General features: G+C 39.5%; 1 protein-coding gene across 2 annotated transcripts in view; it reads left to right on the forward strand.

The window, feature by feature from the left end:
- The window catches only part of LOC122717170 (ecdysone receptor), a 103,368-nt gene that overhangs the window by 79,113 nt on the left and 5,775 nt on the right, over positions 1 to 18,480 (forward strand). Inside the window, exons 1-4 of one of the 2 annotated variants that reach the window (XM_043940984.1) lie at positions 1 to 1,847; positions 17,009 to 17,469; positions 17,597 to 17,854; positions 17,968 to 18,343. The exon at positions 1 to 1,847 is cut by the window's left edge and continues 72 nt beyond it. In XM_043940984.1, the coding sequence (XP_043796919.1) occupies positions 1,532 to 1,847; positions 17,009 to 17,469; positions 17,597 to 17,854; positions 17,968 to 18,343 (1,411 nt within the window). In that variant the 5' untranslated portion in view covers positions 1 to 1,531. The remainder of the gene's footprint in view (positions 1,848 to 17,008; positions 17,470 to 17,596; positions 17,855 to 17,967; positions 18,344 to 18,480) is intronic. The other variant, XM_043940983.1, reaches the window with a different exon arrangement.

The raw sequence follows: 18,480 nt of genomic DNA on the forward strand, positions 1-18,480 counted from the left end.
AATAAAGAGAAACACCTAACATTCACGTGTGTGTGAGTGTGTGTTTGTGTGTATCTGTGTTGATTGCATTATCGGAGTATCGCCGGCAGAGCCGTATAAAATTTGTGTGCACGCGTGTGAGTGTATGCCCCTAAGTGTGACGTAACGCATTGCTACATCGTCGTGTTTTGTTTATGCGTCGCACAATCGAGCTCTCGCACGATTGTCGTCAATGTACACGTGCGTATCGTGGATGAGCATTGCGCGGTATGCAAAGCTCGAGTAAAACAAGAAAGATGTCTTCGTACTTCTTCTCATCTGTTCTTCTACAGTGATCATTCCAGAGAAAAAAAGAGAAAAAGATATGAAATTGTCGTAAAGGTGGTGTGGAGATAAGTGCATATGTGTGCGTGGTTGCACCAAAGAGAAAACGAGAAAGTAGAAAGAGAAAAGGATACGACGAGAAACTCGGTCGTAGAAAAGGAGTGAGAGAGAGAAGGTTGGTGAAGACGGAGCAGCGTGGAGGAAAACGAGAAGAAGGAAAGAGAGAAAGAGTGGCGCATATCAGCGTGACGGAAAAGTGGAACGAACAAGAAAGAGACTCGCTCGAACGAACGTACACACGTTCTGCTGGTGACCTCGATACACGGAGTACCGACTGTCCGTTCTCGTCGATCGTGCGCAGCCTCAGATACGGAGAATTTCGCCAGTGAAAATCATGCATTTCTACCACGGCTATTCGGCTGGTTGACGTTCTCGAACAACGCGGCGTGCCTGTGATAGAGAAAGATAAACAGGCTTGCTCACTGGCTGCCTGTACGTCATCTCTTTCTCTCTCTCTCTCTCTCTCCTTCCCTCTCTCCCTACCGCCCGCGTCTACTGCGTTCCCTTTTGCGCGATCGTGACCCCGTTTCTTCGATGACCGACACTCCGTGGCTGCTTGGCCGCCATTAGAGGAGCCGAGAGCAGGGGAGAGAGAAAGAGAAACGAGAGCAACCGAGGCGAAACGAAGACGATCGTAGTCTCCCGTCACGAGCTCCCTGTCTACGTTCACATATACAGGCGTTTATCGCACATATACGTACACACAGAGAAACGGCCTCTGACGATATATGTGTTCGTGCAGCGTGCTGTTGCGTAGAGGAAGAGGGACACGAGGAAAAGCAGCGCGGCCAAGCGAGACGGACGATGCGTGAGAGCTCGGGGACCATGGACTCTTGACAGTGAATCGATTCTCTCGCGCTGCCCTGACCTCGTATTCCTTGCCGCAATTTCGGTCGACGAACGAATTATCGAGGTCAACGACTAGCGTAGTAGTTTCGTACCTCGTGTAAACAGAGTGTATTGCACGCCGTCGCGAAAGGAAAAATCTGAGGAAATAATCGAACGTTAAACGAGACCACGTAGTTATACGTGAACAATAAAGCCGCTGTGCGTGCGACACGGCACAGTGGCCGAGATTTTTTTCCCAACGGAAGTGACGACGGAAATTGAGACGGTGGAGTCGAAGGAACAGCAAACGGTGGTCCTGAAGGTGGAGCAGGCTGACGAGATGCTGCAGACGGTGCCTCGTGTGCCTGTCGCAGGGATTAAGCGACGATGGGGTAACAGGCACACCGGAAGTCTGCAGGAGTCGAGTCCAGAAGTTTCAAGCAGCGGCGTGTTATCGCCACCGCCGAATTTTCAACCCTCCACGCCGGAAAGTGCGGTTGTGAAGAGCGAAGAACTCCAGCTGTGGGATTTAGACCTTCATCGGGGTCTACAAACGAATGGGGATCATTATCGGGCTACCATCACCGCTACAACTACTACTACAGTGTTGCCAACGGTCACCGATCCTGCCTCACCATTCACCACCCCCATCGAAGGTTTGTGTATTGGTGACTTTTCTCTCCATCGTGTACCATTTATCGCGTTACGTAAGCGAATCGTTGATACTTGCACTTGAATTGTCGCGTATCAGGATGCTTTTGCCAATGTCATTCTTTTAAACAAAAATTATACGATTTTCCTTTCTTGCTATTTAGATTTTTAAATTACGAAATGAATCTTTATAGAAATTTTGATGGATATTATTTTTTCTGATTATATTTTTAAAGGATTTTTTTGTTCAAGAGTAAATCTAACGAATTTAAATAGAGACTATTTTTCATTTGGAAAACTTTTAATTGGCTAGAAAAGAAAAAAAAATGTTTTATTTAGTAAACCTGCAAATATTAATTTATGCTTCTTATAATTAGCAATATTATCTTTTATTTTTTGTATAAAGTCGAATAGAAAAGGAAAAAAAAGAAAAAAAATGAATGAATTTTAATTTTAATGTAACTTTTCTCTACTTCGATGTTTTTATTTATTCACATAATCTTTTCATATTATAATGGAATAATCATTTTTGCTTTTAATTCCAATTTAATTTAAAATTAAAATCAATTATAACTCAATTATAAAAATTTTTTTTCAATTAATTCTATTTCTTGAAAAACTTAAAACAATTGAAATAAAATGTGCTTGAGGGATCGAAAGTCGAAGAGTTGACCGCCTCTGCCAGCCAATAAACGTCCTTTAAAGGTGATCGACCTACACACGTTAGCTCGGTGTTTCGTTAGAAAGCGACGAAACTGGTGTTGTTGTTTTCTTTTTCTTTTTTTCTCTCTCGAAATACCAGGCGTGCCTATTTTTACCTGGTTTTCTTTTTCTTTAGCGGGAAATCGTGTCGAGGCCGATCGAACCGGATCAAAAGCGAGAAACAACGTCCTCATAGGACCCCGTAACGGCATTCGTCATCGATTGCGCCATGTTGCACCATACCTGGCGCCGATTGCACAATTCCACCATCTTTGTGGTGTATATCCGTTTTTTTTTTTTTATTTCTTTATCAATATTTTTTTTATTTGTTCGCTTCCTTTTTAATTTCTCATTTCAGCGTTTTATTTTTTCCCCCCGTTATCATTGTGTTACGACTTACATATTGCAATCCACAAACTTCCTGAAACTTGTGTTTGTTTTGTTGAATGATTGTCTACTTTGCAAATGATCAATTTTTTTTTATATTATGAGAAATTCTCAAATAAAAATTTTATAGTTTTGTCCATGCCAAAGAATTTTTCTACATATATATAATTCTAGTATATATAGTACATTTATAATGCTTTGATAATTTGAATTAAAATTTTTTTTAGTTTTTTTATGAATTAAAAAGATTCAATTTTTAATTTTACAATTTTTACTTTATGATTCCGTAAAGATACACATCTTTAAAGATACGATTGTGATCTTCAGATGATCTTGATTGACGACAAGTTCTTATAGACTATCTGAGTTTGTTTGATAGTAATAATTATTATATAAAAATAATATTTACTTGATCAATACTTGATCAATATTAAAATTTTGAAACTGGAGAAATGATCTCAAAAGAGCATAATTACCGATAATTAAAAACATTCTATGAAGAATGATCAATCTTTTGAACCAAGCGACGTAAAGGTTTACAAGATTAATTAAGATCGCACGAAACGTATTAAAATTATTTCCTAGAATGTTTAATTATCGATTTCCATAACTTCGTAATTTAATTATCGTAGATCATTGCATCCAAGACATGACGTACACGATGACGCATTTTATATATACGTAACTCTCTGTCGTTTATTCTGTCAGTTCAGAAACTTAGTAGTTCTCTTATTTTATCACAATGAGTCAACATCCTCTAATTAAGTCTAGTAGTTAATTTATATTTATTCGATTAATGGAACGAGATTTTAAAAGGTCTAAATTAAATTATGATCAATAGTTCGTTATTGTTTTTTTTCTTATTTTTAAAATGACAAAAATATCGAAAAATGTATAAATATCTCATTGTCTAGAAAATTTTATTCAAAAATTAATTCAAAGTATAATCCATAAATTCTTGGATTTAATTATCATAGCGTCAACAGGATAAATTCCTTTGAATAAAATTCTCATTGGACTCGGTTCAAACGTGGAAATTCTAAGTCATAGCAAATGCAATCTTTAATTCGAATAATAATTTTTCAATGATGAAATCCTAATGTATCGAAAACTCGATAAATTTCTCGAATAAACGAGAGTGAACACCTTCCCTTCCTTCTCGATGTTTCGTCTCATCATTTTCATTCTCATGCTCTCTTCACGGGTTTATTGCATCGTGTGACGTGTGTCCACCGCTGGTATGTATATATCAGCTTTAAATAACACGTTGTGTCACGTATATGTCAGTGCTCTGCTCGCGGTGGGACCATTGTGTTTTCGTTTGCAGTCGCGGTACCGATGACCCGGAAACTAGGTCACGGTCCTTCGGTTTTTCCTCCTGCGAATGATTCACCACAAACAGGTTATTCTTCTTATCTTGTAACATTTTTTTTTTTTTTTTGTCTTTATATAAGATCTCGCGCAGAAAAATTTTATAAAAAAATTTCTTACTCTGTATCGATGTTCTATTATTATAAGTTCTAGGGAATTATTTATCGCGTTCTATTTTTGGGAATTCTAGGCAATTTTTTCTTTTAATCTAGAAAACATAACATAGTTAAACTATGCTATTAGCTATACAATAGTGGATTTATTTCGGTGATGATTGAAGATTCAAGAAAAAAGCTATTTCAAAATAAAAATATTTTGAATATCAAATATTTCTTCTTTCGAGTTAATTTAAATCAAACTAAAACGCTTAATTTGGTGATTATGTGAAATATCGTGAATGTGTTTGGAAAATTTTCAATCAAAAATAATCCATCCATCGACGAAAGGTCTCTCGAATCGGTCGCAATTTTTAAAGCCAACAACCAAATCGAAAGGATCGTCTACTGTTCTCTTGTTTAATCGATGATAATCGGTTTCCACTCCCCCCAGGAGGCCGTTCCTCCCATCCCATCCCTACAGTTCTGTGAATGCAATCGAGTGAGTGCACGTGGTGGATCGTTCCTCGACGCCCCGTAATCGAGATGCCAGAGTAGTTCGGGCCCCGAAGTGCACGTGATGCCTCGTCCCTCTCGAAATGGGTCATCGAATTCCACGCGAGAACGGGGATAATACCGATCGCCTCCTTCGAACGTGCTAGATTCGTAGGGAGATTCGTAAATATTCGGCCACGAATATTCGGCGACGGTGGACCGTTAGACGCCGTTGTGTCCGTGTTGTGTGTGGAGAAACTGGCCACGGACACGAAAAAGAAAACCATTCGAAACTCGTTCCAAATCGTGCCTCGTAATATACGTAACCGTTCTCTCGAAGGAGACTCGATAGAGGACGAAGGAATTTTGTTTCTTTTCTCTACTTTTTTTTCCTCTCCCCCCTCCCATTATTGTTTTGCTCGGTTCGACTCGTATTAGGAGTCTTGGTCGTACGGTATATCTGGAAAAAAAAAGTATTCGTACGTTAATACATTTATTTCGAATGGTTATAATTTTGTTTATATATGTTATATATGTGTGTTAATAACAGTTGGAAAGTGTAGAAGATTGATTCAGTTTTATTATATGTTTGTTTTTGTTAATGTAAATTGATGATCGATTGTGAATTAAATTTTCAAATTTTCAATCGTTACGCTATCGATTGAAGTTTGGAATTATATAAACAAAATTATAACCGTTTGAAGTAAGCAGTGTATGGGTAATTTTTTTAGATAGGTCACATATGTTTGGTCGAAGGAATAATATAATCGAAAAATTGTTTTCTATCGGATCGACGGTATCTTTATTTATCGCTTTCGATTATTAGAATTTAATTATCGCGAATATGATAATATACAATCGATGTTGTGAACGTAATTTAATAGATAGATTTTCACATTTAACAATAGATCTGATTCAGTGTTTGAAAAATATCTTATTATATTCCGTAACATTCGAATATTCTGACCTTTCAGAAGAAAACTTTATTCCCTGACATTTCGTTATTATCCAATGTTATTATCCAATGTTTAAAAAAAACAAGATAAAAATATCTTTCGTATTTTAATTTTCGTATTTCGGTTGTAAAAGAACTAATTTTAGCAATTTTAGCAGAATGGAATATTCCTATTTGCCTTCGGTCATTTCGTTAGGTCGAATGTAAAAAGAAAAAAAAAAAAGATAAAAGAATAAATGCCAAAGTAGGAGGATCTGTTTCGTAATTTGCAATCATTACGCGCAATTCTTTGCAAGTAATTAGGAAAGTTCCAGAGAACTAGCCGTATTTGTGCGACACGGAATGTGAAAGGACGACGCAGCCGCAAAAATTTTTGCACGTTTTTCGACGCTGATTTCTGCCCGAGTCTCATTAATTTTTGAAGCTTTACTCGTCCAATTTGCACGTCTGCGACGCTCGAGGGGAATGAACCGTGACAATATTTTTTTCACGAAATATCATTGGCAAAAATCTCGATTGATTAACACGGTAAAATCTCATCTGTATCGTTGCATGATTTCAAAAGTTATTATTGAGTTACCAATAAAAAAAAGAAAAAAAATTTGACGATACTTGTTAATTTAACGTCTAAGCGTTTAATCTTTTATTCATTATATTCAAATTTAAATAGATATAATCCGTTTTAAAAATCTTCGAAACGGAATCCTTATGAATTCCACAACTTTTTTCCGTATTAATCATCCGATTATATTAATCACATAAGCATCTTCGAAATAAATTTTTATTCAAATAACTATGTAAATCGTTACTTTATACGTAGTCATTTATTTCTTTTATATTTACTCGCAAGTTGGAAAAGGTGATAAATATTTTTAAATTAAATTTTCATGTGCAAATATAAGACCTTCTTTTTTTTTCTTTTTTTGTTTTTGTTTCTTTCTGTTTTGAACTTTTTATACGATCGTGCAACGATTTCATTCCTAATCTTCTTCAGATATATTTTTCGAAGAAAAATGACTAATAACGAATAATAGATGATGAATAACAGTGATATTAAAGAAGATTTTAATGATGCTAATTATTTGAAGACGCACAATTACAAGGATTCATAACGTTACTGTTTAATTCGTTTCTGCACAAATTACCAGCCGACATTAAATATTTAGATTTAATTCGCATCTTTCGCTTTTTGTCGTTTCTTTGTTGTCACGTTAGTAAATTGCTAGTAGAAAGCGAGTTTAAACGAGACAATTTCATCTGTAAAAATATAAAATATGTAGTTGTTATTTCATAATATTTAATTCATCTCGATGACTTATTGAAATAGAAAATTTTTTAAATTTTTCTTCAACTCTTAATCCATGATATCGTCAATTTTTATTACAATTCGTGCCAAACGAATCATTCTTAAATTAATCCCTCGTTCAAACAACTTTCCAAACAATAAATTAGACCAAATATATTTATTACACGAGAATAATTACTTAATAATAATTAATCTTTAACTCGATTCGTATCAAAAAAAAAAAAAAAAAAAAAAATTTGGTCATCGATTTCTTTTTCCACGTATATATTTCCTCCACGAGATGCTTCTTAGCACGTATAATAAGAGAAAAAGGGGAGGGGAAGGGCCAAATTAAGGTGTGAGGAGGGGTAAGAGAGGGAAAGAGAGAAAAAGGCAGGAAGAGGTCAGTAGGTCACTCTCACTCGAGAAAGAAGAGACTCGATCGCGTGGAAGGAAAGGACGATAATCCAATGTATCAGGTTGTATTTTATAAGGTGATCGAGTTTTGTTTTTTTTTCTTTCTTTCTTTCCTTCCTTCTAAATCGAGGTCTCCTAGCTTAGGTATCCACGTGTGTATCTCGTTCGACCGAACTCGAAACTGTGGCGTAATGGGACAACTTCTCATTTAAATTTCTAAGACTTTTCGTCATCCAAACGGGTTTAAATTTGATTTCGAACGCGATGCCATTTATTTCCCCCCCCCCCCTTTTTTTTTTTTTTTTTTTTTTGTTTGAGAAATCGATTCGTTGAAAGTGTTTTTATAATTCATATAGGCGCGAATGAACGAAGAAAGAGAGAGAGTATTACGATCGAAACTTAAAGAACTTAAAGAACATTACTCTATTCTGAATCTTTAAGATATTCTCGTTAGACTATACGATATTAGGCGATATTGATTTATCAAGCTGCGAAACGTGCATCTAGTTAATCGATAATGCCTTTGATATCGCCTTAAAAGCTCGTCGTTATTTTTCTTCCCAACCTTCGCTTCAGAGCGGTGGAAAAAAAACTAAACTAAAAGATCGGTGGATCGGTGTAAAGTTTCAGGTCAGGAGGAGGAGGGAGGGGAAGGGCGGAGGAGGGAAAAAAAGCGTTCTCTCGATACTCTCGACGAGCCGTTGTTGGATCCGTAGCAACTTTTCCTTCGACGCGGGAAAACTACTTTAGAATTAAACCTGAAGCAACAAAACGAGCGGCCAGACAGTGGAAGTGGGTCGTCGTCAGTGGTCGTCAAATGGTGTATCGTGTGTGTGAGCGTGCGGTCGCGTGTATCGGTGAATCGTGTAAGGAATGGTAACGAGCCACGTATAGTACACGGGAAACGATATCAACCCGTGAAACGATGGTTCTCAACTCATCTGGACGCGCACTTGCCTGGATGGAAATTGTCGAGGAATCCCTCGAAAAATATATTTCACGTTGACTATACGACTCGTCTCGAGTTATCATCAGAGAAGAGAATCATAGAATCTTTTTTCATTTTCTTCAAACGAGTTATTTATCGAAATATTTTTCTTTTTTTTTTTTTTTTTTTTTTAAGAAATTCGAAGATCACAAGTATTTAACGTGTTACACGACGCTATCTGAAAAATCAAGCGACCGAAAGAAATGTTGCAGCTGCGGTTTAGAGTTTATATTGGCGGTGAGAGGATTTGATTAATTCGATGCGTTAATAAGTGGGTTAATACGAGGGGCTGAGTTGAGGGGAGTTAAGGGGAGAAAAGTGACGTTAAAGGTACTTGCGAGAAAATGAACGGTGAAAATAAGTCGGAATTGGCTGGCCATCAAGCGGGGAGTAATTAGAGTAGCTAGGGTTAAAATACACCGGTCTATATTCAGACCTTGCAGACTACATCTCGCGAATGCCATTCTGCGTCAATCGGACGTGTATATTGTTTCCTTCGGCAAACATTGTCGCGTCGAAGAGCAGAATGATGCGTGTTCTTTCAATATCTCTTCTACCATCCGACATGCAGATCCTTCTTTCAACCATTGTGCCATTCACACCTTTTCAACTCTACAACTGTAATTAATAGCTGCAATTCCAACTTTTAATACCGTCGATTCAAAATTCTTTTCGAGCCTTTTTCGAGAAAATAATTACTCGTCGTTACAATATACGATAAATAAATAAATAAATAAAAAGAGTATCGGGGATACAACCTCTATCGATAAAATCGTTTCGTTAAACGCTGCCGCATAAATGAACTTTTAACTATGTAGATTGCATCCAACCTCGCCACCACGTGTCTAGACGTTAACGTGTCTATTTCGAACGCGATTGAAAACGTTCGAAACGTTAGTCACCGGGTCGAAAATACGAAAAGAAACGAACGATCGGAGATCGAATCCCAGAGAATCGGTTTCCTTTCGTTCACCTTTCGTAATTAATCGTTCGATGATCGGCTGAATTTTCAGTTTCACCTGGAAATGAGTCACGTTGGCAACGGACCAAACTTAAACGCCAGGACCAAGTTTACCAAGTAGACCAAGTTTCGCAAGTGTGAGACACCCGCGAGAGTGATTAATCGTACGTTCTTGTCACATTTATTACTTTCACGGCAAACGACGACGACAACGTCGCGCTACGTGTTTCATATAGTTTATTCAACTCGGGAACCGATGCCTATGTCATCCACGTCGAACTGGGACACGGACGAACCACGCTCGAATTTTTCTCCATTTCGGTTAAAAAACTAACTCGTATTCGTTCCAACCGAATATTCGAATTTTTTCTCTTTCTTTTTCCTAGAATCATTTATTGTTATTACTACCATAAAAAGCATTGTACGAAATACTGGGATAGAGATACGCTCGACGCGTGTCGTTTAAAAGGAGAGGGGAAGAGGTAGCAAGTTGGGAGACCCTGAGACAACGATGGACGGTATGCACGTTTTCTCTGCGCTGGCACGAAGGTGGTATTCCCTCCGGTAAAAGTACCGTATCCGGTATGTCCGCGTGGCGACTTTCGCGTAACAGACTGTCCACGATCTGTGACAGGAACCTGTAAATCAGAATGGATCGTAAAGCTCGTAAGGTACTCGAGTCGCAAACCAATAACGAGGCTCGATAGCTCGCTTTACATCGTTCGTTCGCCATTTTGTCCTTGGGGAACGCGATAAGAAAAATCGGAAAGATCCATGACCGAAACGCTTTCGAACGTGTAAATTTTTGCACTGGTGACCGAGGTGATAAACGAATACACCGGTAAATCATTTTGTTTTGAACGTTTATTACCTTTTTTTTTCTTTTTCTCTCTCTTTCTTTCTTCGCTCTTTTATCGACTATATATCCTATGGTCACTGTTCGCGTCGCGCGCAGATATTTTTCCTCCTCTCCTCCTCTCGAAGAAGAGTTGCAGTCGCGGCTCGCCACTCTAGTTCAAGGATAAATTCTATCATGGCCAGAGCCAGTGTCACGCTCAGCTGAACCTCTAGCAGCGGTTGCAATGAAACGCTGGAAATCATTTTGTTCCATTAACTTCCCAAGTCCGTTTACCGTAGTCGACGAATATTATTCGAGGGGGGAAGGGGGGAATGATCGTCTTTCCCGGTTGCTTTTCAAATACTTGTTCCACATATTTATATATATATATATATATATATATATATATATAATAATCGATATTTTTCTAGGGAGAAAATAATTCGTTTCTCGTGATTCAATTTCAAATTTTCGAAGTTTTGAGAAAAGGAGAAAATTCTTCTTTTACGAAATAAAAGTACACAGTTTCTTCAGTTTAAATCGTGTTAATTGAAACGGCGTGGAGAGAATAATGCAGCCAGGTTGGTTGGATTAATTTCCAAGACTAAACGCGCGTGGAAAAGTAAAAAGGAATGGAAGGAATGATGGGGGGGGATTTCGAAAGTGGAAAATTAGCGTCGGTCAGTCGCCACCGGGAGCACATATATAATATTTTCGACGGAATCTGGAAAGACGAGGTGGATTAAAGAGCCGCGGGTGAAGTTTCAACATACGGTTGAGCGGCCCACCGGGAATACGAAATGAGTTTTCGAGGCCTTCAAAGTCGTCCACGGTTGCGTAGGATTTCGTTCCAACGAAAATAAATTCGTCGTTGGTGATTCATGGATTTCCTGTGCGCGTTTTCGTGAGACCGTTCCTCCGTTGTCTCTCCGCTCTTCCATCCACGATTTTTTTTCAACCTTTCAACAAACAATAGAGCCCCGGTGTAACAATAGGATCCTCCTCGAATCTTTTTAAAATTTTTAATTTTTTTGACTTAAGATCAGAACGAAATTTTTTTGCAACAGAATGGGAATGGAATTTTTTTTCCTTTTTTTTTTTTTTTTTTTTTTTTTTCCCCATGCAACTGCACCCATGTTTATCTTCTAATTGCGAAGATGGCCGTCGCGTGTTGGCCGCATCTTTCCTTTTGTTCCCAGATCTTATCAGATCGTAATACCGTGACCGGATATGACATCCATTAGTTACGTGCCCGTGTGTATATCGTGCAGAATGGAAACATACCGATGGATGCCGCCATTTAAAGGGACTGGGGAGGGTAGGGCAAGGTCGCGTGCGCTCTCGTTTCCACCGATTTTGCAACACGTAGGATTATTATCGTAGGAGCGTGGCTGTATACACGTCCTCGTGAAATTCCTTAGAGTCGAGGCGTTAATAAAATAAAACGGAATAGCAGAATTTTTTGCGTCGAGGGTAGAGAAGGAAAGAAGATGAGATAAGAAAGAAAAATTATTGCGAGGAGGATAGTTGGCGAGGAGGAGTTAAATGGCCACGCGGCGAGATACGAAGCCGCGTAAAGGTGGATTATTCCGAGAAGAGCGGCAGAGAGATCGTTGCACGCGAATTTCATAATTCGCCCAATATTATTTTAGCCGTGGTAGCGGTGACGATGCTGAAATCATGAGCGCGCGCGCGCGCGTGCGATGAATTTTAATGTCGAAATGATACGCAGCAGAGCCGCCACGAAATGTGACGAGAATGAAATAGAAGGCTGGAATAATGCGTTCTGCTCGCTCGTGTATTCCGTGGAGACCTGAATGATAGTCAGCGGCGTTAGAGCGATGTGCCGCTAGTCGTCCATCTTGTCCCAGCGTCGTAGTCACTTAGTCCTCGATCCTGTTGCTCTTCCCGTACGCGCGCTTACGTATTTAACGAAAAAGTTTCTTCGATCTCTCCGAAATTGATGAAACCTTTTTTTTTTCTTTTCTTACAATTCTGATCTGATGAGAATTGTCGTTGGTCGATCGATCGATCTATCGATTCCAACTTTTTTTTTTTTTCCTCCAGTTACGAAGTTTTATCCTGTCGATTTTCATATTCTTGTAATTTTCTCTGAAAACGTTCGAATATCAAAAATTCGACGATTTATTCCAATTTCAACTCTCGAGGCCAATCATTGTCATTGCGAACTCTCTCCGAAGAAAGAACTTCGTTAAAAAGTTGCACGGCTCGCAAGGAAAAAAGGAAAAAACGCGTTATTTCTCCTCGATCCGATAAATTTCTCCGATCGCGAATTCATCAAATCTGAAACAAAAGAAGAACGATCTGGTCCAAGTTGAACACCAGACTCCCCTTTAAAAAGCTAGTGTGCAATGTGAAAGCCTGGGGTGTGAATGAGAAATCGCCAAAAACCGCAAAGAATAGCAGTTCTGGTTACTCGGTTCTGCCAGTCAACAAGAAGGAACTCTATCCCAGGACGTCGTTCTCGTCGCCTCCTCCCCCCTCCCTCCCTTCCCTCCCCTCTAGAGAAGAAGGAGAGTGGAATAGAGGCTCGGCTGCAAGAAGCAGTGCTCACTGGCCCGTTTTAGCTTTCCTCTGTTGGCAAGAGCGACAGCACGGATCGGTAGAGACGCGAGCAGGCGAAAGGAGACGAGAGGGAAAGAGGAGGATCTGTGTGTTGGAGGAGCGGTGGGGGGGAAGGGAGGGAGCCAGTTGCGCGACGGAGAGATAGAGAGAGAGAGAGAGAGGCGAAGACTCGCTGTCTGTTAGGCGGGCCAGCAGGATCGAGAAGGACGCGTGCTAAGGAACGTGCACGCGTGTAGAAGAGGTACCTGCGCGGCTACACAGTCACAGGCATCCAGCCAGAGTCAAGGCCGCTCACTGCTCCGCCGTGAGAGAGCTACTAACCAGCACGGAAACTTTGCTGCGTATAGAGTATAGAAGGCGAGCGGCCACGTTGAGTCGTATATAGCGGTTGTACAGAGGCTTCTACACTTGTTAGATTGTCCTCTAGATTCTGGAGAAACCGACACTATGCGATCGAGTTTCCTACGTGTCGTTCGTTACTTTTGCTTCTGAGAAGAAATTTTTTTCCCTCTTTTAATAATAAAAATTATTATCGCAATTGAATTTTGTAATTTTTGAGGATTATTATTCGTTCTTCTTTTCTTTAAATATTTTCATGTATATTTTTTTTTTTTTTTTTCAATCGGTTTTATCATCGATATTATATAGTTTTAGCTATATAGGTATTGATCTTCGAGTCGAGTTGTTTTTGCAAGTGCGAAAAGACGATGATTTAGAGTTTTGTTGAAATTTCGTACACTTGTCGGTTTGAACGTTCGTTATAAGTTTTAGAGAAGCGAGAACAGTGAAATTTTCGTGTTACGGGTTTAAAATAAACTTCCAGATGAGTTCACTGCGCCATTGCATGTATGATCGAACTCGTGTGGTATGCTAGTGCCTCAGAGTGCCTCGAAATTCTGTTTAGGAATTCGAGGAAGGAATCTAGAACGTTTGGCATTGTTGAATAAGTAAAGATAGAATTCGATCAAATTTTGCTTGCCATTCAAATTCTAAGCAAGATTTAACCACATTACGAATGGAAATCTTATTTGTCCAAGTTCCAACACGAATTTTAAGAGACGGAAAAGGAACTTTAAATAGAGATCGAAGTGTTTTGTACATTTATGGAAACGGATAAAAAGTCATTGCCACATCGTGCATGAATTCAAATTGTTTAGTTACACTGAGAGATTCCAGACTCTTTCTTCGAGCCCCTCAGACTATGATTCTCCATCTTGCACTCTATAAATACACAGGCTTGGTGAAAAGAAGTCAGTGTCAAGGTCAGCAGCAAGATAGCTGTAAAGATTCTTGCAGATTATTCATACGGAATGAATCTTTTAAATTTCGATTCCTGATTATACATTTAAATTAGAATTTCTTTTTTTTTTAATTACGATAATTTAAAAAAATGAATCAAAATTATATTAAATTTTTATCAAATAATTCGAATATAAATTACACAATGATTATAAATAAAATTCAAAGACACGAAAAAAAACTTACAATTCGTTAATCGATAAATCGATTGTTTAATTTCTCAAAAAAAATACATCGAAGAGGAAAGAAAATTTCATTAAATTTTCAGTAATGATAAATCACGATATTAACTCTAACTTTCGTTAATCATTGCAACAAACGTTGAATTATATTTTGATAATATTATTCCGCGTCAGAAACTAGCATGAATACCAACAGCGAGCCAATGTTAAGTAGCAAGGAAACCTGTTTGGGGCATTTGAAATGATGGCCTGCTCGCTCTATATAGAATCGTTATGTACTACTTGCTAATATGTACACAAACCGGCGTAGGTATCAATTTTGTGCCAGTGTCAGGTCGGTACCAATAATTTATTGGCCTTTGGTTTCTCCGATGCAACAGAATCTCTGTCGTCAGAGATTCCAAGAATCTCGAAGTTTCGTTACCAATTTGTTACCAGAAAAATATTTTGTTCTTAACACGGATCTTAAGACGTAGGAAACGTTAATAACAAATTGGAATTTCTTAGATGATCGATGTTTGTTTGATCAACGTTAACTTAATTTTTATCGAGTCATGCTTACTAAAATGTTGTTTTCGAATTTTTTTTTCAATCGATAATACGAATATTTATTTTTAAATCGTTCTGAAAACTAAAAATTCGAAAGATAAAAATCTCAATGTAATGCTTAAAAAAGAATTAATTTATAATTATTACGATCTTACTTTTTTTTTCGAAGATACGAATCTTCAAAAGATCCCGGTTATCGTATCGTAAGAAAGTTAAGTAACAGGAAAAAATTTAACAAGAATAAACGAAAGTCTCGAAGAGAGCAGAGAAATGGAAAAAGAGAAACGATTGCAAAATTAAAGTCTGCAGAACGATGAAGAAGGGGTAATAACCGAGTGACCATCTAGCCTGGTCACTGTCTCAGTATTCCAGGCGGATATTTTCACGGTGATCAGTACTTCCGGATGATCCGAGGAACCCGTCTTCGGATTCTTCTTCGCGGAATTGCCGAGAAAGATATATATACGACACACGTTTGCTTTTCTCGAGAGAAATTCAAATCATCATCTTTGCTGAAGCGTCAAGTGATGAGAAATTTAATGACTTCAAAAAGTGATCGTATTTAAACGAAATTTACAATTACAACTTGTGAGTAGCAAGTTTATAATCATTAATCGAATAACTTATATTTCTTTGAATGTGTTATTTTAATTTAATAAACTACGATCAGAAATCCGTTTCAAATCTTGGAACAGTTATATACTTAGTGACCAATATTGATAAAATTTGAATTAAAAATTTCTTTAATGAGATTTTCTTTTTTTTTTTTAATACTCAGAAGTACAGGAAGTATTCTTATTCCTGCAAATTATCGTTGTTTTTTTTTTCCTAATCCAATCTAATCAAAATTAAATATTCCATCTTAATTTCCACCTCCCTATACATATATTTAGAATCGTAGATTTTCTCTAGATTTTTGATCAGTCAAGCGATCAACGGTATCAGATCTTGGAACCGTTATATTTAGCAACCGACATATATATTTCTAACTTGAATTTAAAATATCTCTCACAATGACTGATTTTGAATTAAGAAAGAGTATAAAACGCCGGGCTTAATCCAAACTATTCTCGTTCAAAATTAAATGTTCCAATTTTAATTCTATCTCCCAAACATATGTATATATATATATATATATATTTAAAATCTAGTAGATTTTCTAGAAAATAGAATCTAAATTTTTTTTCGATCAGAGAGGCCACGAACGGTATCCCACAGAGTTACGTTCTTTTCAAGAATCTCGGACACCCGCCGAGATTGCTCGCGGCGCAGTACAATTCCCTCCGTACAGGCCACGAAACCACGCGGCCGAACTCGCCTCGTCGATTCCTCGCCTCGTTGGTGGAGGGCGACGCGCGAGCAGAGCGCGCAGCACCGTACTTTCACCGACCGTGACTTCCACCGCGCGGCGTTCCATTCGACGAGTTTCACAGATAAACGGGGTAATAGAGACGGTGTCGCCACGTAGGTTACTAGAACCCGCTTGCCCGTGGTCGAACCAAAGTCACACACACACACACACACTCGGCGTTACACTCGTTCGCCAACGTCCGAGGCGCAATAACGCGCCTCGTAATCGTTGGAGAAGAGGAAAAAAAGTTCGCGCGCTCACGAACGAAATTTCGGGAACGAAATAATAACAAATCGTAAAAATTTATTATCTCGGTTTCTCGATGGGCCATAAATTGAATATCCTCAAAATTCGAGGAAAAATGTACATGTGTATATATATATATAAAGTTTACTGGAACGTTTAAAAGATGTCACCTATTTATGGAACGCAAGGGAGATCGGGTTACTGATGGAATTTAGGACAACGGGGGAATCGTATTACCCTTTAGATATTCAATATTTTTAGGTATCTCTACCGAGAACAAATGCGTAACACGTGCGAACGTGTTAGAGAAATCGCCCTTGCCATACGTAACGAAACCAGAATTTTCGTAACAACAACAACAACAACAATAATAATAGATCGACACAACATCGATACAATAATAACACCTCGAATCGAAATTTCGTGTTCTGACGGGAATTTTGAACGTCTTGTCGGCAGGTAGGGACGAGTTGTCGCAGCCTGGCTCTTTGAACGGGTATGGGAGCAGCGGAGGCGGAGGTGGAGGAGGCGGAGGAGGAGGAGGAGGAGGAGGAGGAGGCGGCGGAGGCGGCGGCGGCGGGGGTGGAGGCGGAGGCAGCGACGGCTGCGACGCAAGGAAGAAGAAGGGACCGACCCCGAGGCAGCAGGAGGAGTTGTGCCTCGTGTGCGGCGATCGTGCCTCCGGCTACCACTACAACGCGCTCACCTGCGAGGGGTGCAAGGGCTTCTTCAGGCGAAGCATCACCAAGAACGCGGTCTATCAGTGTAAATACGGGAACAATTGCGAGATCGACATGTACATGAGGCGCAAGTGTCAAGAGTGCAGGCTGAAGAAGTGTTTGACCGTCGGGATGAGGCCTGAATGCGTGGTCCCTGAATACCAGTGCGCCGTGAAGCGCAAAGAGAAGAAGGCGCAAAAGGTATATCCTCGGGTGGAGCGGGGAATTATTATACACTTTTTCCCTCCCCCTCCCCTCCCTTTTCCCCTATCGAGTCGAGGATTGCAGATGGTTTATAGATGGAGAGGGGACGTTTTTTGTGTTCCAGGAGAAGGACAAGCCGAACAGTACAACGATGAACGGCTCCCCGGGTAGTGGGATACGGAGCGATCAGATGGGGGTGAAGATCGAACCGGCCGAGGCAGAGTCGTTGTCCACGTCCGGGAGCAGTGGAATTTTGACGCCGGTCAGCCCTTACGGCTACGTGAAACCGATCAGCCCCGAGCAGGAAGAGTTGATACACAGGCTCGTCTACTTCCAGAACGAGTACGAGCAACCCAGTGAGGAAGATCTCAAGAGGATCACGGTAAGCGGATAGTTTGTTTTTATTATTATTATCATTATTGTTGTTTCGATCACGCGCGTGCGTGATCTGTGCGCGTTTCATCGATCGATAAATTGATTTATAAATTGATTTAGAATCAGCCCTCGGAAGGAGAGGATATCAGTGATTACAAGTTCAGGCACATCACCGAGATCACGATCCTTACGGTTCAATTGATCGTCGAGTTCTCGAAGAGATTACCAGGCTTCGACGAGCTGATGCGAGAGGATCAGATCGCTCTGCTCAAGGCCTGCTCCAGCGAGGTGATGATGCTTCGAATGGCGAGGAAGTACGACGTGCAGACGGACAGCATAATATTCGCCAATAATCAGCCTTACACAAAGGACAGCTATACCGTGGCAGGTATGGGCGAGACGATCGAGGATTTGCTACATTTCTGCCGGCAGATGTACGCCATGAAAGTGAACAACGCCGAGTACGCGTTGTTGACGGCCATTGTCATATTCTCAGGTACGTAAATAAACCTCTATGACCACTATTCTCGAAAGACAGGCACCGTTTTCGTCACCGTAATCTCGATCGAAGGCGTCGTCCCAATCTCAAAAATTCTCATTCAACGACTCATCCTCGAGTCCAATAATAATAAT

The sequence above is a fragment of the Apis laboriosa genome, unplaced genomic scaffold (genome assembly GCF_014066325.1).
Source record: "Apis laboriosa isolate Shangri-la unplaced genomic scaffold, ASM1406632v1 scaffold4_cov146, whole genome shotgun sequence".
Classification (NCBI taxonomy): Eukaryota; Metazoa; Arthropoda; class Insecta; order Hymenoptera; family Apidae; genus Apis; species Apis laboriosa.